General features: G+C 39.9%; 1 protein-coding gene across 1 annotated transcript; it reads left to right on the top strand.

The window, feature by feature from the left end:
• Positions 1 to 365: 365 nt before the first annotated feature.
• Positions 366 to 20,607, top strand: RSPH3 (radial spoke head 3). Its single transcript, XM_060114795.1, is given in 10 exon segments — positions 366 to 683; positions 685 to 780; positions 782 to 1,227; positions 5,764 to 5,851; positions 11,603 to 11,744; positions 13,309 to 13,454; positions 14,806 to 15,009; positions 16,563 to 16,725; positions 19,128 to 19,214; positions 19,629 to 20,607. Coding segments are annotated over 10 exon segments (1,965 nt in total). The 5' UTR covers positions 366 to 404; the 3' UTR covers positions 19,943 to 20,607.
• The last annotated feature ends 6,030 nt before the right edge of the window (positions 20,608 to 26,637 follow it).

A 26,637-nucleotide genomic window follows, 5' to 3' on the forward strand; every position in this document is an offset into this window, starting at 1 on the left:
TTACCCCTATTTTGCAAATTAGCAAGATGAAGCACAAAAACATTACCTTGCCAGAGGTTACAGGGCTAGTACATTGCAGAACCTGGATTTAAATCCACACAGCACTTAACTGAATTGAAGAACGCAAACGCAAATGCAAATAACCGATCACTCAGGGATGCCTAAACTTCACTTACACAAACCAATATTTTTACATTGCCAATACTAAAACCAATCCATTGCGTTTCTAAGGGCAGACTCACCCCATGATGCTTCATTCTTCAGGGCAAAGGGGGCCTAAAAGACTCAAGAAAGTGCCCACCCTTTCCCAAAATGAGACGTCGCTGGGGCAGGCCTTCACGCTCCGTGCGCCCGAGGGTCTCTTGAAGGACTAGCAACAGAGCGGTAAGCAGAGAAGGCGGAAAATGCAGACCAGCTGCGGAGGACGGCGGCAGGCGGCCCCTGGGGCGGGAGAGGTGGCGGTGCTGGGAGGCACCAGGGAAGCCCTGGCCCGGCCCTGGCACGTAACAGAGCTGGGAGCCCGGGTGCCACGCGTGTGCGATCGTAGGTGGACAGCCCGGAGAAGAGGCGCGGCGTCAGTGCCGGGAGAAGCAGCCGAGGGCGGCCCCCAAGGAACGAGGCCTGGGAGAACGGCGCCAACACAGGCCCCGCAAAGCTACACTCAAAAGTGGGGCCGGGGACCGCCGCCGTCCTCCTCAAGCCTCCGCGGGGGATCGCCATGCCCGGCTCCTTCACGCACAGGTGCATCTACAAGGTAGGCTTGGGTGGGCGGAGTCAAGAGCCGGAAGTGCCCCGGCGCACTGTTCTCCCCCGGAAACCCGCCAGCAGGGACTTCCCTGAGGTCCCGCTTCCAGCCGGAACGCTTGGTTGCTGGGCAACCGGCGCGGGTGGCGCCGGCGGGCTCAGTGCTGCACCGAGTAAGCCGAGTGTAGCTCCCACCTCCTGCCCTGGCAACTTCCCGTCCCGCCCGCTTCCCTTCTTGCCGCCTCTCCTTGCGTCGCGGAATCCCTGCCCTTGGCACTACGTGCATCTCTCCGGCTCCCACGACACTTTCGTGGCCACCTGCTTCGAAGCCAAGCTTCACCGAAAGCGAAGCGGTCTGACCCTGGGCGTGGCCTGCACGTTGACGGACCGCGCCTCTCCGTCCATGGCCACCTACACCTACAAAAGCCGGCCCCGGGCCCTGCCTTGCCAGCGCCGCCGTTACCGGGACGACCAGATGCAGCCGTGAGTGAGCCAACCAACCCTTCTGTGGTCTCCACCCCCCCCCCCCCACACACACACACACACGTCCCGGGGCCGCGGGGTCCTGGCCCCTTCGCCCTGGCAAAACCTGCCTATGCTGCTTTCCCTTCTCTACACTCTGCGAAATATAAAATTTCCTCCCCTAAAGAACTCTCCCGTGGTGTGGAGAACTGAAGCAAGAAAGGGCATTAGTTAACTCTTACTGATGATGATGCTGGCATGATTGATAACATGTGGACGGAACCGACTTATTTCACTAAGTTTGAGTCAACTGATGTTTATTGTTGGCCGACTATGTGCCATGCAAGCACCTTCTAGGGGCATTTACAGACATTTTCTTACGTAGTCCCCAGTGCTGTGAACTTGGTCTATAACTCCATTATGCAAAGGAAGAAACTGAGGTAAAAAGGTGTCACACGCAATAGCGTGTCCAAAATGGGAGCCAACTAAAGCTGTTTCCACAGCAGTCTTTGGGCAGGAATCAGGTTATGCTAACATGCTGGACCCCAAATTGTACTTTTACATTCATCAGTCTTTGCAAATATTCAAATATCCATATTTGGAAAGGGCGTGAAATGTTATGGTTCTCCTAAAGTTCTTGCCGTGAGCCTCAAATTTGGGAATCAGCAGAACTTTCCAAGAATGCAGGCTCCATGCAAACAGGAACCTTTGTGACTTTTGTTCACTTAAGACTGTGCCTGACACATAGCACTCAACACAAATTGCTGAATTAATGACTGAACAGGAGCAGTGTAGCTCTTGATGCTTATTTCAAACAGAGTCTAAATTCATAATTATCTTATTCTGACAATAAAGACTTCTTTTATAAGAAGTGTCTACCACTTTAAGAAAACCAAAACAAGAAAATTTAAATTATTTATATTATAAAAGGATTCAATTTTAAAAGGGACTCCTTTGAGAAATACTTCCTGGTGCCTTTAAGTGGTTGCTTACAAATCCTTCCTATTAAATCACACCAACCGTTGAAATAAGAATCAATGGTGGTTCATTAGGAACAATTTCTTTTTTTATAGAGTTAGTTGATTGGTATATTCAAGTAATCTGTTGATTCAAGCCTTTGGAAGGAGTTCTTTGATTTTTCAAATCAAAGGAGCCTGATTTTTCAGTTTAAAATTATCCTTATTGGTAATTTTCAATTTATAAAAGTAATATATGCTTGTTGAAGCAAATGCGAAATACAAAATAAGGGGGAATAAAGGCAGAGTTAATTATCTCCCACCGACCTCTACTCCCACTTTCTTGTTGTAACCAAATTTAACAATCTTGGGCTTCCCTGGTGGCGCAGTGGTGAAGAATCCGCCTGCCAAAGCAGGGGACATGGGTTCGATCTTCCCCTGGTCCGGGAAGATCCCACATGCCGTGGAGCAGGTAAGCCCGTGCGCCACAACTACTGAGCCTGCACTCTAGAGCCCGTGAGCCACAACTAGTGAGTCCACACACCAGAACTACTGAAGCCTGCGCGCCAGAGCCCGTGCTCCGCAGCAAGAGAAGCCACCGCAATGAGAAGCCCACGCACCGCAATGAAGAGTAGCCCCCCGCTCGCCACAACTAGAGAAAGCCTGCGCACAGCAAAGAAGACCCAATGCAGCCAAAATAAATAAATTTTTTAAAAAATCTTATTCTTCCACGCCTCCTTGCTTGTTCACACATACAGGAGCATATGCACATATGTATAGAAGGTTTATTTCCAAAGTAGAATCATACTACACCTATTAATCTGCAGTTCGCTCCCCCACCCATTTTATAATTTCTAATTCCTTTTTACCCTAATTTCTTTATGTATACATGCACATACATATCTAATCTTTTAATAATTATCCTATCACTCATGCCTGTGGGTTTTCTTAGTACAGCTTTATTCCCCAGCCCCTTCCCTTGCAAACCTGCTCTCCCTCTCCTGCCCCCAAACCATGTTAAAGACTTTGAATGAATACTTTTGTACTTTTCTCCAGGTTCACATGTTTATGTACACGTGTATAAATATATACATACAGATACACAGCTACAAGGGCTTTACTTCATAGCAATGGTAACATACACAATTCTCAACATCTTCCTTCACTCACTTAATTCTTTGTGGAAATTCCTCCAATTGTTTTTAATAGCAGCATGATATCGCCTGATACCATATGTTATTAAAATTTTCCACTATTGATAGATATTCAGTTCACTTCAAGTTTTTACCACAAAGAAGGAAGTTTCAGTAAATAGCCTTATGTACTGGCTTTTTTTTTTTTTCTTTTTTTTGCGGTATGTGGGCCTCTCACTGTTGTGGCCTCTCCCGTTGCGGAGCACAGGCTCCGGACGCGCAGGCTCAGCGGCCATGGCACACGGGCCCAGTCGCTCCGCGGCATGTGGGATCTTCCCGGACCGGGGCATGAACCCGTGTCCCCTGCATTGGCAGGCGGACTCTCAACCACTGCGCCACCAGGGAAGCCCCTGTACTGGCTTTTTTAAATCTATGAGGCAGATTCCCAGGGTGGGATTGTTAAGTCATGTGTTTCTTTAATACAGACAAATGGAACAAAATATCTTTCCTCCAGAAATGTTTAAACATACCCTTTTTCCCACATCCTCTCCAGCAATAGGTGTTATGGATTTTTTTCTTTTTGTCTTTGATATCATAAAAACAAAACCAAAATTTATCCTCACTATCACTTTTGATTAGCACTAGGAGGCTTTAATCAAGTAAGCATTATGTTTGGATTTTTCCATTCTGAAAGATCACTGGCTACAGTGGATAGAAATGCTGTTAAGAGACAGTTAAGAGACTTCTGCAACAGTCCCAGTAAACGATAGTGGTGGCAGTGAGCAGTGGATGGATGCCAGAAAGATTTGGGGGGTAGAATCAATAGGATTTGCTGGTTGTAGAAAATGGAGAAGAGGGAAGAGTCATGGATGACTCCCAGGCTTCTAAACCAATTGGGTGGTTAGTAGTACCATTTAATATAATAGAGAACACTACAGAAGTAACAAGTTGGAGTGGGAAAATGATAATTAGTTCAATTTTGAGGTTGCCTTTGAGACTTTTGAGTGAGATGTCATCAGGCATGTCAACTGGCTGTACAGTCTGGAGCTCAGAGGAGAGTTCTGAGCTAAAGATAAAATTGGGAGTTTTAGGTATATGGACATTAAGTGAAGCCTTGAGAGTGGATGAGGTCAACTCAGGACAAGAGAAGGCTGAATCATGAGGAAATTCTCCAGTGGGGGGAAATAGCAAACACCTGGCTGAGAAAGGAGTCAGAAAAAGCAGAAGAGCATTCAGAATAATATGGTGGTATCAGGGAGGCCTGGGATGGAGCATACTTCAGCGGGGAAGTGGCCTGCTGAGCCGAACACTGTCCAGGAGTCAAGTAAGATGAGCAGTGAAGCATGTCTGGGTTTTAAGTAATATGATGTCAGGCTATCCAGCAGTGGTTTCAGTATGTGATAAACAAGCAATTTACTACCCCTAACAGAATCATTTCTGAGAGAGTACTGTTATTGGTATAGGTCGCTATTTGGTTTCATAGCCACAAATGGCATATCGTTTAAAGAATTTCAAATGAAAATATCAGCTGTGTATTTTTCACTATTGATCATTCTGACCTCTGAAGTTAAAATTTTATTAATATTTTTAAAATATCATTTCAAAATATCTTTGAGGTTAAAGAACAATAATAAATTTAACATTTTTAAAGCCTGATTCTATTAATGTAACTTTTCAATTCTGGAATCAAAATTTTTTCAGTCCTTTAGAGCAAGCCCCATTTCACCTGGGCTCTTTTCAGGTTTGTTAAGTAGTCTAACAGATTTACATCCTAAATCTAGCTCCACCTCTCACTAGCTAAGTAACCTTGGTCAGATTCCTTTCTGGGTCTACTTCCTCTTCAGTCAAATGGCAACCATCATTCCCAACTTGAAGCTTATTGTGAGCAATAAATAATACCTGTGAAGCGCCTGGCTTTATAATAAACATTCCATAAATGGCAGCCATTTGTCTCCTTACTTTATGGACTGTGCTAAAAAAATAAAAATAAAATATTTTCATCTTAAATGAAAATATTTTCATTTCTAAATCCTATTAAAAATGAGTTGACTTCAGACAAAGACAAATATGATATCACTTATATGTGGAATCTAAAGAAGTGATATAATTGAACTTATTAACAAAACAGAAATAGACTCACAGACATAGAAAACAAACTTATGATTACCAAAGGGGAAAGGAGGGAGAGGAATAAATTGGGAATTTGGGGTTAACAGATACACATTACTATATATAAAATAGATAAATAGCAAGGACCTACTATATAGCAGGGAACTACATTCAGTATCTTGTAATACCTTATAATGGAAAAGAATCTGAAAAAATATTTATATGTATAATTGAATCACTTTGCTGTACACCTGAAACTAACACAACACTGTAAATCAAGTATACTTCAATTTTAAAAAATGAATTGACAGATACCAATACTCTATTACAGTCATTATTTAGAATTTGCTTTTTTACAGAGCTGAAGAACCTATGCGTTACGGAAACATAATGTATGACAGAAGGGTGATCCGAGGCAACACTTATGCTCTGCAGACAGTACCACTGGTAAGTATAATGTGAATAGTCTAACACAGAGCGTTCATGCGGTGAAGGACCAATTTTTGTTTCTTTCTTTTAATTTCTAATCTGTTACAGACTAACACATTTATGAAATAAAATAAAGATGGATTGCTAGAAAAATGAAATTTTAAAAAAAGACATGCAAAATACAAGCCAGATAGTGGTTGCCAGGGATGGGGGAATAGGGAGTAGTTATTTAACGGGTACGGAGTTTCAGTTTTACAAGATGAAAAGAGTTCTGGAGATGGATGGTGGTGACGGTTGCACAATGTGAATGTAGTTAATGCCACTGAACTGTGCACTTAAAAATGGTTAAGATGGTAAATTTTATGTGTATTTTACCACAATTAAAAGTATTTTAAAAAATACAAACCCCAATTTTTTACTAGGTTAATAGAACTGTGGAGATCTATTCTAAAAGTTTCCAAATGCTTACTCTCAATTTCTGTAATTAAATTGTTATAGACCAGTTCAAATAGCTCACAGACAACACGAGTCTGAGGACCACACTTTCAGTAGCACTGGTCTAATATATTTAGGTTTGTTTAAATTATCTCATGCTCCAATACTGTTATCATTATTTAATCAAAAAGTCTGAATTATGCTTCTTTTCTTTAGTTCACTCAACAAATATTTATTGAGTTTTAAGTCCTGTGCTGGGTATGTAGGATACAGAGATGAGTAAGATGTAGTGTGATATTAAGAATGATTTCTTGGGGATTGACATATGTGCACTAATATGTATAAAATAGATAACTAATAAGAACCTGCTGTATTAAAAAAATTAAATTTAATTTAAAAAAAGAATGATTTCTTGGCACAGAAATGAAATATAGTTAACTTGTAAACACTATTTGACATATAAATGCTTAACACCACATGGGATGTATGGGATGTTAGACATTCTGAATCAGCATATATCAAAATCACCTAGAAAACTCAAAAATATATATGCTTCAGCATACCATGCATCTACTGCATTAGAACCTCCAAAAGTTAGACACAGGGGTATGTAGTATTAATAAACTTCCCTGGGCCATTCTGGTACAGCCAGTTTAGGGGCCAGCATTTAGAAACAATAGCTCAAACATGTGATATAGACACGTTCCAGCATTTTCTTGTGGCAGTAGCGATGAGTACTGCCAGACCTCGAACAAGAGTAGAATGGAGAATCACTGCTTTTTTAGTCCCATTTAAAAAAAAAAATATTATGATGATTTGGTACATTTTTTTTTTTTTAGTTCTTTAGTCAGTTCATCAACACCTCACTTTAAAAGTATACTCAGACTTCCAGTTCCAGACAAGTAGGAATTCACCAATTCCTTCCTATTCCTCCTCTTACAACTAAAAAACCCTGGATGTCGCACCACAAACAAACATAGGAAGATTCTGAAAGGTGGAAAGAAGAAAGTGGACTGGCTAGGGACCTCTGGGCTTGAACAACATGGCAGTGAGTCCATGGGTTTTCTTTTTGCCTCTCACATATCCCAGAGTGCCAGAGAAGCCTGCCACCTGCAGCCATGACCACTCTGGAACCTGGCACGCCCTAAGAAAAGCCTGCTCCCTCTATCCAAAGATAGAGGGTGGCCTCGTGGAACAGAAACCTTCTTACCATAGTACCCCTCCTCCAGCCACACACCAGTGGATAAACCGCCCTGCCCCTCTGCATGGCCATTGGTGAGGCTAAGGTGGAGAGCTGGACCTTTTAATATCACGTGATCTCCACGTGACAGTAACAACACGGATCAGTCCTCTGATTCATCCATGGAGTTGGTATCAACAAGGGCAGAGCAGGAGGCTGAAGTGCCACCCTCACCCAGGGGCAGTGAGGTGGTAAGAGATGGTATAAATGGATCTCCTACTTTTTCTGGGGTGGCATCAGCCGAGCCAGGAGGGAGCTGAATTTTCAACCCTACCTGACAGCAACAAGGAGGAACAAGGTAGTAAGAGGCAGTGCTAGCCAGAACTCAACTCCCCTGCACTCCAACACTAGTGTCAGTGGAGCATAGCAAGGAGCTGAACTCTCACCCCCACCGGGCACCAGTGAGGTGATGCAGGTTGGCATCCTGCTTTCACTGCCTGGTGGTAAACTTCCCTCTCCACTCACACCTGTGCACCAAAACAAAAGGTGACTTCCTGCTAAAACGATTAAGACCCATAGTCTCACAACATAATACCCAAAACGTCCAGAATACAATTTAAAAATCACTCAATTGTACCAAGAACCAGGACAGTCACAACTTGAATGAGAAAAATCAATCAAGAGGTGACAACACCAAGATGACTCAGACGTAGGAGTAACCTGACAAGACTTCTAAAGCAGTCATCGTAAAAATACTTCCATCAAAAATGAACAATTATGAACTTTCTTGAAACAAATGGAAAAAAATAGAAAATCTTTGCAAAGAAATAGACAATATTAAAATGAACCAAATGGAAAATATAGAACTGAAAAATACAATAACCAAAATAAAAATCTCTCAGATGGACTTATTGGAGATGACATAGGAAACAACCAGTCAATACAGAAACAAATCAATGGAATTACCTGGTCTGAAGAACAAGTAGAAAATAGACCCCTGCCTCCAAAAAAGCCTCAGAGATCTGAAGAACAATAACAAAATATCTAAATTACGTTATAAAATATCTAAATTCAGTCCCAGGAAAGGAGGAAAAGTGTGGGATTTGAAAAAATACTCAAAGAAATCGTGCCTGAAAATTCTACAAGTTTGACAAAAGGCATAAACCTACACATTTTCACCAAGACACATCAAAATCAAACTTCCAAAAGCAAAACACAAAAAAAGTCTTGAAACCAAGATTAGGGAAATACCAATTAGAGAAATACAAATTAAAACCACAATGATGTAACTACACACCTGTTAGAAAAGCTAAACTTTTAAAATAATAGTAAGATGAAGTGCTTGTGAGGATGTAGAACAACTGGAACCCTGGTAGATTGCAGTTTGAAATGTAAAATGGTACATTGACCCCAGAACATTGTTGAGTAGCTGCCTATAAAAACTAACAAGCACTTACCATTCAAGTCCACAATTGAACTCTTAGACATTTATCCCAGAGAAATGGGAACATATGTGCACATATTAACCTGTTCACAAATGAACACTCATAGCAGCTTTATTCATAATAGCCAAAAAACTGGAAAAAACCAAGTGTTTTTCAGTAGGTAAATGGTTAAACAAACCTGGTACATCCATGCAATCAAGTACTACTAACAAAAGGCCATGAGGGCTTCCCTGGTGGTGCAGTGGTTAAGAATCCGCCTGCCAATGCAGGGAACACAGGTTCAAGCCCTGGTCTGGGAAGATCCCACATGCCGCGGAGCAACTAAGCCCATGCACCACAACTACTGAGCCTGCGTTCTAGAGTCCATGAGCCACAACTACTGAGCCCATGTGCTGCAACTACCGAAGCCCATGCGCCTAGAGCCCGTGCCCTGCAACAAGAGAAGCCACTGCGGTGAGAAGCCCATGCACTGCAACGAAGAGTAGCCCCTGCTTGCAGCAACTAGAGAAAGCCAGAGTGCAGCAGCGAAGACCCAACCCAGCCAAAAATAAATAAATTAAATACATAAATTTTTTAAAAAAGGAATGAACTATTGATACAGGTAACAACGTGGGTGGACCTCAAGGACATTATGCTTAGTAAAAAAAAAAAGGCAATCTCAAAAGGTTACATTCTGAATGATTCCTTGTATATAACATTCTTAAAAAGACAAAATCTAGAGATGGAGAACAGAATTGAAGGTGGGACTTGGAGAAATATAAAAGAGGCTCCTCTGGGGCAATGAGATAGGTCTCTATCTTTATTGTGGTAGTGGTTACACAAATCTATATATAAAATCACATAGAATAATATACACAGACACAAATCAATGCCTGTAAAAATTGTGAAAACCAAGTAAGATCTGTTAACATCTTATGTGTTAATTTCCTGATTTTGATATTTTGTTATAACTGTATAAAATGTCACCATTGAAAGAAGCTGGATGAAGCATACACAGGACGCTATGTACAGTTTTTGCAAATTTCTGTGAATTATTTCAAAATAAAACTTTTTTAAAAAGAGATTATAGGGCTTCCCTGGTGGCGCAGTGGTTGAGAGTCCGCCTGCCGATGCAGGGGACACGGGTTCGTGCCCCGATCCCGGAAGATCCCACATGCCGCGGAGCGGCTGGGCCCGCGAGCCATGGCCGCGGAGCCTGTGTGTCCGGAGCCTGTGCTCCGCAACGGGAGAGGCCACAGCAGTGAGAGGCCCGCGTACAGCAAAAAAAAAAAAAAAAAAAAAAAAAAAAGAGATTATAACTAGATCTGAAACAGTTAAGTTAGGCAATGCATTTCTAAAATGAACTTGTTGTATTTCTGTTACCCTAAATCTTTCAAGGCTGACATTTATAATTACATTAAAAAAATAGAAATAAATCAAGCATGATATTTATAGTAATATAGAATATACACGTTATACAAAGGAAAAGTCCTCCATTGAATTATCCCAAAATGATATTAGTAATTATATTAGAAAAACAAAACTGTAGATGATATTTCTTTCTTTTTGGTAAAGATATTTGGTAAAGATATTTCTTTCTTTTGGGTGGTTATTTTATAATAAAAGGAAATGATAACTATGTAAGGGAAGAGCTATTCTATGACAGGTATTGTGTTAGACTTGTTACATTATCATCTGATTTGTTCCTTATAATCTAAAACTTAACAGATATTATTCCCATTGTACAGATGAGAAAACTGAATATCTGAAAATGTGGGTTATTAGTCCAAGCTTTACTAATCCTAGTAATTAATAAATTAAGGAGTTGGAATTTGAGCTTCAGAGCCAATGCTCTTCTTTCCACTATATAATGTGAATATGGGGAAAATTTACGATAGGTAGTGTTAAGTTAGGAAAACTGCATAAAATGTATGGTATCACCACAACTTCAAAAAAACTGTATGCATTTAACTAGCAATAGCCATTGTATTAGGAAGATGGGATTATAGGTAATTTTCTTTTTTCTTTTCAAAAAAACTACAATTTCATTTCAATTAAAATGTTTTTAGAAATCTAATTTTAAATATTAAAAATTTTCATGTAAAGTACTTTTATATTTCTCCTTTTCTTTTCATATTTACCTTGAGATAAGACAAGTTAGCTATAGAGAAGGACTACAAAATTAGATATGGATATGAAATCAAGGACTGCCACATATTGCAGAACTACTGTGAATAATTATACTTTTAATCCCTTAGTCAGCTATTATTTTGTGCACTTGGACAGGCTTCGTTCGGACTGAGGATATTTTCTTTGTGAGCTAATATATCTTTTAAGGAAATTCTGTCCATGAAATCAGATTTTTTAAAAATTTGAGCGCTTTTCAATTTCTTAACTACACATTAAAATTTACTGTGACTGAATGGTTGTATCGGTTTACTAGGCACCAGAGGAGTTCATGGTAAAAATCCTTGAATGAGGAAAAACAATTTATTCGATGGGATTCTGCACCCATTTTAATTAACAGTCATAAATTGAAGTTACTTTATATGTTTTGTCAGATACCTTTGTAATTACCAAAGTTCAAATTTTTAATCATCAAGTCACTGATAATCAGGAGGCATTCTATGACAGATGCTTTTATACCATCCAGGAATCACTTTTGGAACAGCAGTCCTATATGTTTTGAGAAATATTTTCTAAATTTTAGAAGCCTTTTCTGTCACTCAGCCTGGGCAGCCCGATCCTGCAGAGATTCAGAGACAGCAGCAGGCTAAGAGGAGGGCTCTTGCCAAAAAACGAGCCCAAAAACAGCTCAGACCACGAACGCCTGAACCCGTGGAAGGCAGAAAGCATGTAGATGTGCAGACAGGTATGTGGGCCTGCCATTGGCGTGGTGGCTCCTGGGTGTGCTTGGTTTTCTATGTCAGTTCATTTTATTTGGCCTTTATATTATTTATGTATCTGTTATGCTGTCCAGTACTTCCCCAGTCACATGGTTGGAGAAGTCCCTTCATTAAACAAACTCATAGACTATATATTATTATTATATTGGGTATGGCTGAAAGTATGAGATGGGGTTTTTGAAAAAAGAATTTAATGACCAAATTAAGTTCTCTCTTAGCCCTTTTCACATATTCTATTCTCAAACTGGCATTATTTCTTACTTTTTATAGCCCAACATGAATCAGTGTTGGACCAACAGGAGAGGACAGCAATCTAGTTTTATTTTGGTGTTTTGTCTTTTGAGGGGAGTAAACCCATTTAGATCTGAGTCGCCCACTTCTCTCACCATGGCCTCTTCTTGTCTCTCCTTTTGTTCTCCATTCGCTTTGCATACTCCCCAGGGCCATGGGGGCTCTCCTAGGCTAGTGCCAGGCTTTTCCTGCTTGTTTGACTGTTGTCAGCTGTGGAGGCTTACCTAGACCTATAGGGTCTAGCTGTGTTGTTGACAGAATCTTGATAGTCAAACAATACTTGGTGTTCTCCTTGGACCAGTGTAACTACTCGGCATTCACCTTGCACCCTGCCAAGATGGTGAGTGGATTCATCTGAGATATTTCTGGATAATAAGGATGAAAGGAAGAGGACCATTCCGTGTTTTTTCCCTACGTTGTGGCCAAGTCTAGAATGAGTATATGTCTGTGATTAGCCAACATAGCTGTAATTCTGAGAGAGCTAAATTTTAGTGTTTATTTACACCATCAGAATATTAAGTGATGGAATAGCAGGTACTTTTTGTTGAGTATTTCTTATATCTCAGAGACTATACCAGGTCTTTTTCCTATGTATCTCCTTTATTATTACGAAGACTCCATGTGACTGATAATTATGATCCCTTTTACACATGAAGAAACTGAGGCCCAAAGAGGATGTAATTTGGCTAGGTTCTGTGTTCAACATCTGACTCCGGTTCTCATGTTCTTTGCATGATACCCTACTGCCCTTGCCACATATAAATTATTCCTAAGGTGAAATTTGGTTTCATATGTCTGTTTATAATATGTAGGCTAGAGGAAACATCAAGTAACACAGTGACATGGTGCATAGTTTTTTTAAATATCCAGGAATTTTCAAATCTTTATAAGTTGACTCTCTTAGGACTCGTTTAATAAATGGATTGTTAACTTTGCATCCTGTGTTATACTTTGTGTCTTACGTACGTCTATGGTTTCATGCTCTTCTTTAGTTCTGTTTTCAAATACAAAGCTCAGTGCTTTCTCAACATTTAATTAATGTTCTAGCCTGAGTGACTCTATAGTCTTCCAAATATTATAAAAACGCTTAGTACACTATGTGAATTGAACCCCACATTTGAGTACTTTTATTCCAAGACTTGTTTTCTGATCCATTCAATTCTATTTTGAAGGGACTGTAGTTTCAAATACTTGAAATAGACCAGAATTTCAAACTCAGTGTATATGGTGTTCTCTTAGAATTATACCTTGAAGAAATTGCTGACCGCATAATAGAAGTTGATATGGAATGCCAAACAGATGCATTTTTGGACAAACCACCAACACCGCTCTTTATTCCTGCCAAAACTGGCAAAGATGTGGCCACCCAAATTCTAGAAGGAGAGGTATAGTACATTATTGGACTTCCCTCTATCTTCTTTATACATAGTTAGTTAGGTTTAGTTAAAAGCTTAACATGAATACAAACCACTTCACAGTCAAGAAGATTCTGCTTACTGCATTTCTTTCCAAATTTATCTATAATAGTTTTATCCTGAGCTACCCAGAAATGTTATTTTTTTAATTATTTTTTAACATCTTTATTAGAGTATAATTGCTTTACAATGGTATGTCAGTTTCTGCTTTATAACAAAGTGAATCAGTTATACATATACATATGTTCCCATATCTCTTCTTGCATCTCCCTCCCTCCCACCCTCCCTATCCCACCCCTCTAGGTGGTCACAAAGCACCGAGCTGATCTCCCTGTGCTATGTGGCTGCTTCCCACTAGCTATCTATTTTACGTTTGGTAGTGTATATATGTCCATGCCACTCTCTCGCTTTGTCCCAGCTTACCCTTCCCCCTCCCCGTATCCTCAAGTCCATTCTCTAGTAGGTCTGCATGTTTTTAAATACCATGATCTCATTTTCCCTCTTTGCTGTTCAGAAATAAAAATTTTTAGAAATGTCTTTAGAATATTTACATATTTAATTTTTGTGTGTTTGCATACTTGCTTAATGTATGAATATAAGGTAGATTTGTACCAAATAAAGAAAAGTAATATCTCTGGTATAAAAAGTTCCACTGTTAGTTCCTTGTAGATTACATAAATTTTATGAAGATAATCTATGTTAGGAAAATAATCCTAAAATAATTATATTTTCATATCAGTGTGGAATGCATAAATAGGCCAGTTTATGAAATTGAAGAGAAGGCAATCCTTATATACATAATGACTTCAGTGAGATTTAAGATTCGAAGGAACTTGAAAGTACTGTCATTGAAATTGGGAAATAAAGTAAGTTTTCATAATCTACATAGAAGGATATATTTGCCTCGAAATCCTAGAGATGAATCACCAAAATATCCATTATTCTTGTTCCTTTGTTCTTCAAACCGTTATCAAAACAACCAGTAAAAATTGAGCAGAAAAGGCAGAGAATAAGAAAGACAGATATTTCCCTTGGGTTTCAGAGTTTGATCTGAAAATTGTTGAGTATCGAGGTTCATTCTGATGATTGCATAGGTCTTTTTATAACTTTGACTCAATCATTTTTTGCTTGTGAACAGCTTGTGTGCCCTTCGGGCTATTTTGAGGATTAGAAACCATAAATAAAACACCAGCACGGTGTCTGGCACACAGAAGACACTCAATAAATAGTATCCTGTTATTGCTACTCTTCTGGATATTTTTTCACTGAGCCTTTGGTTCATGATTACAATTTTAAACTTGCTTTGTTTTGTGTGTTTAAGCTCTTTGACTTTGACCTTGAAGTTAAACCAATGTTAGAAGTTTTGGTGGGAAAGACCATCGAGCAGTCTCTTCTGGAAGTAATGGAAGAAGAAGAGTTGGCGAACCTGCAGGCCCGTCAGCGCGCACATGAGGAGTTACGCAACGTCGAGCTTGCGGAAGTTCAGCGACTTGAAGAGCGAGAGAGACGACACCGAGAGGAAAAAGTACAGAATTTTAGTTTCTCTCTTAGATTTTGGTTATTTAATAGACTATGTTCAAAATCACATGTAGTATGAACAGAGCTAAAGATCTTTGCCAACATATAGAAAAGACCTGTAGTAATTGTTGCTCAGGTCTCTCCTGTAGATCACAGATCTTTCCTGGACTGAATTACGTTTTTAAATTCCAGTTTACATAAATGTACCTACGCAGAGTTCCCAAAGTTCCTAAATGTAACAATTTAAATTACATATGTTCCAGTGAAAGGCACTCTTAAATATCAAGAGTGCTAGAGAAAGAAAGAACGTCAATTTGCCCCAAGTCAGTGGCAGAGAAGGTGGCAGGAAAAAGTGGAGTATCTTTGGGTAGGTGGGTGGTAAGAAGCAGAGGGTCTGCCTAGAATTCTGGATCTTCTTCTCTGTGGTGAGCCTTGCTGCACATCTGTAGAGTCTACTACTTGGGTCTTTATAGAATATTCCTCTAGATTATAGGTTTTTAGAACCTTTAATAAAAAAAGTTTTAGGATCCAATTTTTAAAATATACCAGAAACCTCTAGTTAGGAAGCACGAGGCTCAGTAATCTTTAGATAAGAGTCTGTCTGGGTTTGGCAATAACTGTCACCCTGTATTAAACACTGGCTGGATAAATGATGAAAGAGTTCCCAAACACCTGAAAGGGCTCAAAGAGTCTAGCTTACCACACAGAATAGCTTAGTTGTCGGGACATTCTACCCAAAACCTAGTCAAATGGACTTTCAGTTCTCCTCCAAAGTGAATAATTAATTGTGTAAAGAGCATGGGGCTGATGGTAAAGATTGTGCAAATGCACGATTATTTGCTCACAATTATACAATGAACACTGACAGAATTAGCTTTGTTGAAATAATTAGTGGAGACTTTATCAAAAAATAGTTAAATTTGTTGATTTACTGTTAGGAAATATATTTTAAAAAATGAAGTCTACAAATCATCTAGATTTATATTTGCTTAAACTTTGAAAATAGATTTAATTAGAAAATATATTAATGTTCCCACTTGTACATAGGGATAGAGAATAGTTCATTAGCTTCACAGATTTCATATGAGCTACAAGAAGCAACAAAAACAAAAAGAGGTTTCATAATTTTCTGAACTTTATGAACTCAAAGAATCATTACAAATGAGGTAATTTATTGGCCCAAGTTTTTAATCAAAGATGTCTAAGCAACTGTAATTTTCATATCAGCAATACTTTAAAATACTAATTAAAAATACATATAACTATTATTATGCTTTGATATCAGCCATACAGTCAAACATGTATGTCTTGAAATTATTTTATTTGAAAATGGATCAGGAAACAAATTTTACCTTAAGCTTCATCTCCTCTGAATTCAGTACCTACCTAGCTGTTGAAATTCATTAAAATCTTGATGAAAAACATGAACTGGTAATAGACACCTTGCTGTTCACTTTTGGATACAAAAATAAGTCCAAATTCTTCCGCTCACTAGAATCAGTATTTGGGGAAGACGTAATAGCTGAATAACCACCTGTGGTGGCATTTTTCTCTGGGCAGGAACGTCGTAAGCAACAGCAGTGGCAAGTGGTCCACAAGCATAACGAGACTGCACAGAAAATCGCCGCCCAAGCGTTTGCACAGCGTTACCTGGCCGACCTTCTCCCTTCTGTTTTCAGCAGCCTCAGGGATGGTGGCTACTTTTATGATCCTGTTGAAAGAGGTCTGTGGAGGTCTTTGTTAGACTAACTGTCACAATAAGCATCCTCTTCATGGTTCGGATTTATCACGTGCCCATTTTTATTTTGAATTGGAATCTTTCTATTTCTGAAACAAATTTTAAAATCAATTACAATCAATTTGTTTTAAGAAAGAACTGTTACTAGTAAGAGGTGCATTATAAAGATCTTGATTTTAGGATGTTTACTTTCATTGAGAAACAACATTGGATAGTAGAAAGAAATATGGACTTGATGTCAAAAACCTGAGCTTGAATCCCAGTTTTATCATTAACTAGCTTGATGACCTTCAGTCTCCTCCTGTGTGACACGAGCATTATTTAGGAGCTAAACGTCATAATGTAAATAAAACTTAAACGCGGACTTTTTTCACCCAACACGTACTGCAGCATAGTACGGCCCATGGTTGGTTGAAGCCGCAGATGCAGACCTGCAGATACAGAGGTCTGCCTGTGAAGTCATACGCAGATGTTTGGCTGTGCCTGCGGTCAGCAGCCCCAACCGCCACGTCCTTCAAGGGTCAATTGTATATGTAATCTATATGTGTAAGTAGTTGTCGCTAAGTTTTTCTCAGTAGACTTCCTATTCCAATCAAAATCTCTTTGGGGACAGCTAGTGAGGTTATGTAATGAGGTGTTTATACTATCCCAGGCACTGTATTAAGAGTTGGAGGCTTCAACAACAACCAAACCAACCTGATCTCAGCCTTGATAGAACTTGTACCTGTTAGCCATCCCCCAGCATCCCCTCAGAGCCACTCTCCTCAGCTTAGTGTGGCCAAACGGAGGGGAAGAGATGGCACTTTCTCACTGCCGCCCTCCTTCCTCGGGTCCAAAAGCACTTACATCCATGTTGCTTTGTACACAGGTCCTATTTCAAAGGGCTAATACTGGCTGAGGGCAGATATTAGCAATGTCAGTTTTCACCGATGACACACTCAATTCAATACATAAGGGTCAGGTTACAGACAAATATTATTAGTTTATACTTCTATTGTACTTCGCAATTTTTGTCGTGTTTTTCACACGTGATACCATTTGGCCCATCCGAAAGGGCTGTGAGGGAGGGAGTACAGCAGATTAAGTCCCATTTTTCAGAAATAGAAACTGAAGCTCAGAGAACTTGAATTGCTCTTGGACACTCGGGGGGTGCTTAGGCCTGGACTGACTGGGACTCTGACTCCAGGTCCAGTGCCCTTGCCATGCTGCCAGCTTCCCGGAGTCCAGCTGGGCCTCTTGCTTTAGTCACAGAGGCCAGCAACCTTTTCTGCATTCATGGGTTGCTGGAAAAGTCAGTTATAGATCATTTAAAAGCTTGCAAAGGAGATTCATGCTTCAGATTAAGACTATTTATAGTAGTGAATATATATTCTATCACACTCTCTCTTGTCACCCATTGAAAAATAACAATTAGATGCCTGCCCCCCAAAAAAGCCTTTTCTTTTTTGTTGGCCATGCCGCACGGCATGTGGGATCGTAGTTCCCCAAACAGGGGTTGAACCTGTGCCCCCTGCAGTTTAAGTGCAGAGTCTTAACCACTGGACCTCCAGAAAAGTCCCCCAAAAAAGCCATTTTAAAACATTAAAATGTATATTGTAAGGGACCTTTTTTTTTTTTTTTTTTTTTGCGGTACGCAGGCCTCTCACTGTTGTGGCCTCTCCCGTTGCAGAGCACAGGCTCCGGACGCTCAGGCTCAGCGGCCATGGCTCACGGGCCCAGCCGCTCTGCTGCATGTGGGATCTTCCCGGACCGCGGCACGAACCCGCATCCCCTGCATCGGCAGGGGGACTCTCAACCACTGTGCCACCAGGGAAGCCCAGGGACCATATTGTTTAAAGGCTTACACCATAGAGTAGATTTCCATTTCAATTTGAACAAATTTATCACTAATGGAAACACCTCGTTTCCGACCCATTTCTACATGGCCTTCTTAGATGCCCTCTGACCCTTACCTCTGAATCTTGATCATCTACTGTCATCCCCAGGCTTCAGCTGGGCTTCAGGTGGAGGTGCCAGCATTGCTCAGTCCTGGCTTTGCATTGCATTTGGTTTGGAGTTCTGCTCCCAGTTCCACACCCCCTGCTTCCACCCACCGCCTCCTTGATTCATCTCACGTTGCACCTATAAAGTCAGTTCTAACAGCTTTGACTCCAAGGAAGGGCTCATAGTTCTAAAAATACTGTTTCTACTGCAGTTGAATGGAAATGGACCAGAAGATATATAGAGAATGTGGTAACCACAAAAGTGATGCTGTGTAAGTCTATTTGACATTTTATAATAAGAAAACAATATTGATGTATCTGTAACATTAGGGGGAAAGCACAAATTCTTCCAATCTATAATGATTCCTAAAAATTGCTTAATGAAGTTAACTTTTTAAATTACAGATATTGAGATAGGATTCCTTCCATGGCTGATGAATGAAGTTGTCAAAACCATGGAGTGCAGCATGGTTGGAAGAACAGTGGTTGACAGTAAGTTCTTTTATTTTATTATTGGAAAGTCATCTCTGAAATTTTTCAGTAGAAAGAATATATAGAAGAAAGATATTTTAAAGTTTTGGTTTTTAAATTTTCAGTATATCGATTATATTAACAAAGATACATATTTTTGCCCTCAGTATTAATTTTGGTTCTTTTATAATTTGATCAGAATTAATCTCTTCTGTCATTACTTTATAAATTATATTCTGTTAAAACGGGCATTGAATATAATGCATATTTAGTGCATTAAGTGGCACAGAAGGTAAGTATGTTGACTTTATATAAAAGGTCATGATACAGGGAAGGGACGAGGGCTGGTGAATATTTTGTACTCATCTGTAAGTCAGCATTATAACTACTAAAATACGAAAAATCACAGTGATTTCTGCACATATAATTTTTCAGTGTTGATTCGTGAGGTGGTTGAGAAACGACTGAGTCTGTATGAGCGTAAGGAGGACAAGCACTCTTCTCTGAAACCTGAGGATGGGCTCAATGGTCCTGGAGGAATGAGAGATCCACTGTTGGGCTACGAATTCCAGGATCACGGTGCATCACAGGCACAGAGGCCACTTCCAGACAGAGACTCCCTGCAAAGAACATCATATGATGCAAGGTATATGGAGAGAGTGTCATCCCAAGAAAGGAAGCTTATGGAACAAGAGGATGAGCAAACAGAAATGAGGAAGTCCTTCAGTAGTGAAGAACTGTTGCAATAGAGGGGAGCTTCAGAGCCGTGGAACCCATCAGCAGCCAGTCAGCATTGCAGGCAATCAGGTAATGATGCGCGAGTCCCCTCAGGTTATGCATTAGGTTGTGTTTAGTCAACATGTGCTCCTGTCTAATGGACTGAGTAAATCAAATACGTTGAAATAATAAAACTAAATTTTAAAATGAAACTTTATTTAATAGTAGACTATTTAGAAGCTATATTATAACTCTAATGAGAATTATGTCTAATTACAAGCTTCCCATTACCAGTATGTATAACTAATGAATGTATTTTTCCTTGTCCTTCCATCGCCACTGTGTAGCTAATACATTTTTACTTACTGTTCCCATTACCACCATATATAGCTAATATATTTTCCCTTAGTTTTGTGGTTTAGTTCTTTTTTTAGTAAGTATGCTGTTTAATGTTAGATATCAGTGCTGACAGCCATTGAGCTTTTCTTCTCTGCAGAAAAACTGTTTAACTTACTCTAACCAAGAATCCCTAAATGTTGGGTAACTGAAAGCTATAGTGCTCTCTCCTTGCAAAGACCAAGAAGTATACCCATATTTGTATAAACTTAAACAGATAGTTACCCCTTCAATCTTCAATATTCAAGTAATGCTCAAGGGATTCTATGAATTAGTAATATGCTCTCATCTATTTTTTCACATTCCTGCTATTAAAAAATTTCAGGCAGGGGCTTCCCTGGTGGCGCAATGGTTGAGAGTCCACCTGCCGATGCAGGGGACACGGGTTTGTGCCCCAGTCCGGGAGGATCCCACATGCCGCGGAGCGGCTGGGCCCGTGAGCCATGGCCACTGAGCCCGCACGTCCGGAGCCTGTGCTCCGCAACGGGAGAGGCCACAACAGTGAGAGGCCTGCGTAACGCAAAAAAAAAAAAAAAAAATTTCAGACAGTGCCAATAAAGCTAAAAGTCCCTCCTCAGAGATGACCACTGTCATCCATCAGGTGTGTACCTTCCAGGCCTTTTTCAAGATATTTTTATAGATATAGATTTGAACACCTGGAAATACATGGGTTGTATTATTTGCATTTTTCACCTAACAGTATATCTTAGACCTTTCAACATTAGTACATATAAATCTCTTTTTAAAATATGGTAAGATAATACCTAGTATGACTGTGTTATAGGGAATTACCATTTGACTTTTTTTTTTTTTTTTTTGTGGTACGTGGGCCTCTCACTGTTGTGGCCTCTCCCGCCGCGGAGCACAGGCTCCAGACGCGCAGGCTCAGCGGCCATGGCTCACGGGCCCAGCCGCTCCGCGGCATGTGGGATCTTCCCAGACCGGGGCACGAACCCGTGTCTCCTGCATCGGCAGGCGGACTCTCAACCACTGCGCCACCAGGGAAGCCCACCATTTGACTTTTTAATCTGATCTTCTTTGGTAAATTTACCTGCACTACTGAAAACCACAGATATTTTATTTCTAAAGTTATGTTAATCTTTAATCACTGAAGTCTTCTGAGGCTTTAGGTAGATATAGTCTGTTTTTCTCAGAATATTTATAAATATATAATATTTATAAATATAAATATTTATAAATGTATAATATTTATAAATATATATAAATATTTATAAATATATAAGCTATTTGAAATAGCTTGCAGCTACTAATACACTTACCTTAGTTTCTTTTTTTTTTAAGATTTTTTTTGATGTGGACCATTTTTAAGGTCTTTATTGAATTTGTTACAATATTGCTTCTGTTTTATGTGTTTTGGTTTTTTGGCCACAAAGTCTTAGCTCCCCAACCAGGGATCAAGCCTGCACCCCTTGCATTGGAAGGTGAAGTCTTAACCACTGGACCACCAGAGAAGTCCCAACCTTAGTTTCTTTTTAAATTAAGTATTAAAAATATATAAGAACATCTTTCTCCATTCGTAAAAAGAACTGCACTGTATGTCTCTATAGCATTTTTCATGATTCTCAAGCTAATTCTCTACATATCATAACCCCACATCATTTTAACCTCAGAGCGACTTCTGCGGTGTATGTGACAATATTTTGATTTTCATTTTCAATCGATCTTTGGTTGTTCAGCCAGCAGACATTCACTGGGTGCCTGCTGGGTGTGGAGCACCTTGAGGAGGCTGCAGATACAGCCTAGCAGTGGAGCTGAATGAAGCAGGGGTAAAATGAGGAAACCACAGCTCAGGGGTTTTAAGAGATTTGCCCTAAGTGACAAGCCTAGTAAGTAATGGGATGAAAGCTGGAGCCCAAATCTCCTTCCTTCTAATCTACTATACGTTCTTCTGAACAACCTTGAACCTTTGTGAGGTGCAAAGAATAACTTCAAATAAATTATTGCATTAACAGCATTTTAAAAATTGGAATCACTGCTGTTATTCGTTGCTGGGTTAGTTCTATCTTGTTAAACAGTCTTTATGATCCTCCTAAAATTTACAAAATACTAATTTTGGTAGTAAGACCAGGAAATTTTTTTTAATTGGGGTTGTTGTGGATCACTTTTATTATGGATTGTTAAATGCCCACAATTTTAAGAATGCTTTCAAGATGGATTTGAGGTTGATTATCTTCCACAATTCTAATCTTCCTTTATAGTAAGCCAGTCGGGCTTCCCTGGTGGCTCAATGGTTGAGAGTCCGCCTGCCGAGGCAGGGGACGCGGGTTCGTGCCCCGGTCCGGGAGGATCCCACATGCCGCAGAGCGGCTGGGCCCGTGAGCCAGGCCGCTGAGCCTGCGCGTCCGGAGCCTGTGCTCTGCGGCGGGAGAGGCCACAACAGTGAGAGGCCCGCGTACCGCAAAAAAAAAAGAATGACCTTCTATAGTAAGCCAGTCCATTAAACACTTTGCAGATGTTTTGCTAACCTTCCAGTTCTGAGCTCTACAATTCCATAAGTTAATTCAATTTATTAAATATACCTAAATCTGTAGACCCCACACTGAAGCTGGTTAAGCTTAACTGCCATCCTGTTCCATCCTAGAGAGAAAAAAATAGTTGAGAAGTTAGGGCAGTGTCCCGTGAAGCCAGTTATATATTATCTGTAGAAAAAAATATTGAGTGGAAACTTTAAATTGGCTATGCTCACATTTGCCAATACTCTTCTTACAAGTTCTGTTCCTTTCTATTTTCAACCAACACTAAGCTAACAGAAGCTAAATAGTAATAAAACAAATAAAACGGATAATACGTAATAGCATTATAGAGATTGTCATCCCTGACAAAAATTCCCATATCACTGAAATAGATCTGAAAGGTAGAAGTAATTTTCTCTAGTGTAGGTATCATGGTGTTTAAGCCATTCTGACTTCTGTTGAGCTGAGGAATATTGGCGTGGCCTGAGAAGTCACTCAGAGCATCACAGGGTGGTGACTGAAAGCGGACACCAGAGCCAGATTGCCTGGTCTTGAGTTCTTCACCACACATAATGGGTTTGCCTCTGTAGTTAGGAAAAAGAACTGGTTTATCAGACTGTGGCTTATTTTGAAAACATGTAGGAGATTGGAGGTTTTGCAGAAGGAAAAAGGATTTGGAGATGATCGTTCCTTTAAAACTCATAATGGGTGTGGGAGAAGTGGCATTTTGCATATCTTATCAAAAGGTTATGGTACCATAACCATCAGAATATTAATGGTACTCATTTCTTCTAACCTAAAAAACTTTCATTTTCTTGTCATGTTAAAACATATTAACCACATCAGCTAAATTTTTTATCTATAATTTTAGTTTTCATATGTTTTATTTACTATGCAAAATTTGTTACATTCTGCTTTTCTCTTTTGTTTGTAGGTGAATCACAGAAAGTTTTATTATGTATTCTATAGCTCAATAGCCATAGCCATTTATCTCAGTTTATTTAGCATAAAGGCATTCTGAAGAGGCCCAAATATGGGTTTGGTTTCCCCATAGCCCAATTAACACCTATTGTTTTTTAGCCATAGTTCCTAGGTCTAACCAGAACCAACCTTCTCCAGGCTTCTCCAAGTTTGTTCACAGAGACCCAAACAAAAATGCTGCAGATCAGGTGTCACTATCATGAAAAACTACTGTTAATGGTATTGGATTGATGTCTATAATTCTCCCTTTGAATTAGAGCATATTAACCTTTCTGTTTTAGTGCTTTCAACTTACAAATTAAAATTTAATAAATTGATAGCTTAGGTGATGTTTTAAGTGTGAAATTTCAATATAAAAATGTAACATTTAAAGAATTTAAAATTCTTTTTGAAAATAGAATTTGAAACATTAATACATTTTTATCACAATGTGCATTTATAATTTTTGTAAATTATACATTTTGTTGTTATACATCTTTATTTTATTTATTTTTCTGACTTAATTTTTATTTATTTATTTATTTGTTTGTTTGTTTGTTTATTTATTTATTTATTTATGGCTGCGTTGGGTCTTCGTTGCTATGCGCAGGCTTTCTCTAGTTGTGGCGAGCGGGGGCTACTCTTTGTTGCGGTGTGCGGGATTCTCATTGCGGTGGCTTCTCTTGCTGCACTTGTTGTGGAGCACCGGCTCTAGGTGCACGGGCTTCAGTAGTTGTGGCCTGCAGGCTCAGTAGTTGTGGCACATGGGCTTAGCTGCTCCGTGGCATGTGGGATCTTTCCTGACCAGGGCTCGAACCCATGTCCCCTGCCTTGGCAGGCAGATTCTTTTTTTTTTCCCCCAGTGGGTTTATTTGTTTTTTGTTTTTTGTTTTACATCTTTACTGGAGTATAATTGCTTTACAATGGTGTGTTAGTTTCTGCTTTATAACGAAGTGAATCAGTTATACATATACATACGTTCCCATATCTCTTCCCTCTTGCGTCTCCCTCCCTCCCACCCTCCCTATCCCACCCCTCTAGGTGGTCCCAAAGCACCGAGCTGATCTCCCTGTGCTATACGGCTGCTTCCCACTAGCTATCTATTTTACGTTTGGTAGTGTATATATGTCCATGCCTCTCTCTCACTTTGTCACAGCTTACCCTTCCCCCTTCCCATATCCTCTAGTCCATTCTATACATCTTTATTTTTGATAATGAACTTGTGTGTGTTGTCTTCTAACATTTTGGATTATATTGATATCTATTTTTACCACTAGGTGTCAGTAAATCCCTAAAGTAAAGCTGACTTGCCTCCAACGTCATACATAACTTAATGACCCTAAAGAGACCTTTGTAGACAGAGAGTTCAAAAATATATTGTACTCCTTGGAGACTCTAGATCAGGGGTCCCCAACTCCTGGGCCGCGGACCACTACCGGTCCTCAGGCTGTCAGGAAGCGGCGCACAGCTGGAGGTGAGCAGCGGGCCAGCCAGCGAAGCTTCATCTGCCGCTCCCCATCGCTCTCATTACCGCGTGAACCATCTTACACCTCCCCCATCCCTGGAAAAATTGTCTTCCACGAAACCAGTCCCTGGTGCCAAAAAAGTTGGGGACTGCTGCTCTAGACTCACACTGAATATTCTATCTTGCCCTAAAGTCATCTGCCAGCTCTGTAGGGACTGCAGCAGACTCCACCCTGTACCTCAGAGCCTTAAAATGGTAGTTTTAGAATGGACTTTAGCTGTATATACTCCAGTCTTCTATCCAATACAGCGTCCTTAACAGGTGGTCACTTAGTCTCTGTTTAATCACTAAGGATGAGGCTTTCCCTTTATGAGCTGCCCTAGAATAGTGATTCTATCTTATTTAGTTTTGTCTCCCCAGGCTCAAGCTACGGTAAATACTTAGTCAATTACATTGTTGGACAGTTCTCATTTTTAGAAATCTCTTCTATACTGAGTCAAAATCTGTCCCATTATAACCTATTCTTTTTCCTTTATAACCTGTAATCAATTGGCATGATTATGGTGGAGGGAGACAGAATAATTTTATTACCATACCAGCCCTGTCCTGTACTCCAATAGTTTTTTCTTTTTTCCAAGTTTTTCTTTCTCCCAGTGAAATACCACCACCCTTCCCAATTATTCCTTGTATGGCATAGTTTTAGAACTACTCACTCTCCATCCTGGTTACTGTTACCTTGAAATTCCTATTTGGTCAAAGTCATCTTAAAACATGTTTCCCAAAATTAGGTATACTACTATAGATATAATCTGACTCAGCAAGGAGTATTGTGGGACTGTTATCTCCCATGATTTGGACATCACCAACTCACTTCTTCTAAATTCAGATATCTAGAAACCTCATTTTTAGAGCATAGGAGAGAGAAAGCCAAAGTGACTTCTGAGCAGTCGCAGTGTCAGAGTCCACACATTTTGCCATGGACCATCCAAAGCTATTCTAACATTGCTACCCAATTTGGCTGTTTATTAACCCCACAGCGTATTAGAAGTAACATATTGACAAGGAGAGAGGGACTGCTATGGGAAGACCATGGGCTAACATTTATAAGAAAAAAAAGGTAGAAGAAAGGCGGGAAAAAATAGATAGCTCAAAAGGCACAGCAGTCTGGGGCCAAAATTGAATATTCCTCATCCACTCTTGAATACATGATTACATTACAGCACAGTACAGAAATTAATGTTTATGGAAGAAGCAATTCTGGAATGGTGGAGTAAGGACCTCTGAAACTCAGGTCCTCCATAAAAGCAATGAGAACACAGGCAAAAATTGTCCAAAAAATGACATTTTCAGAACTCTGGAAATTAACCAAAGGCTTGCAACAATGAAGAGTATTTATTCAAGAAAAGTAGCTGAATCACACAAGAGTAAGCTT

Source organism: Mesoplodon densirostris, chromosome 12 (assembly GCF_025265405.1).
Source record: "Mesoplodon densirostris isolate mMesDen1 chromosome 12, mMesDen1 primary haplotype, whole genome shotgun sequence".
Lineage (NCBI taxonomy): Eukaryota > Metazoa > Chordata > Mammalia > Artiodactyla > Ziphiidae > Mesoplodon > Mesoplodon densirostris.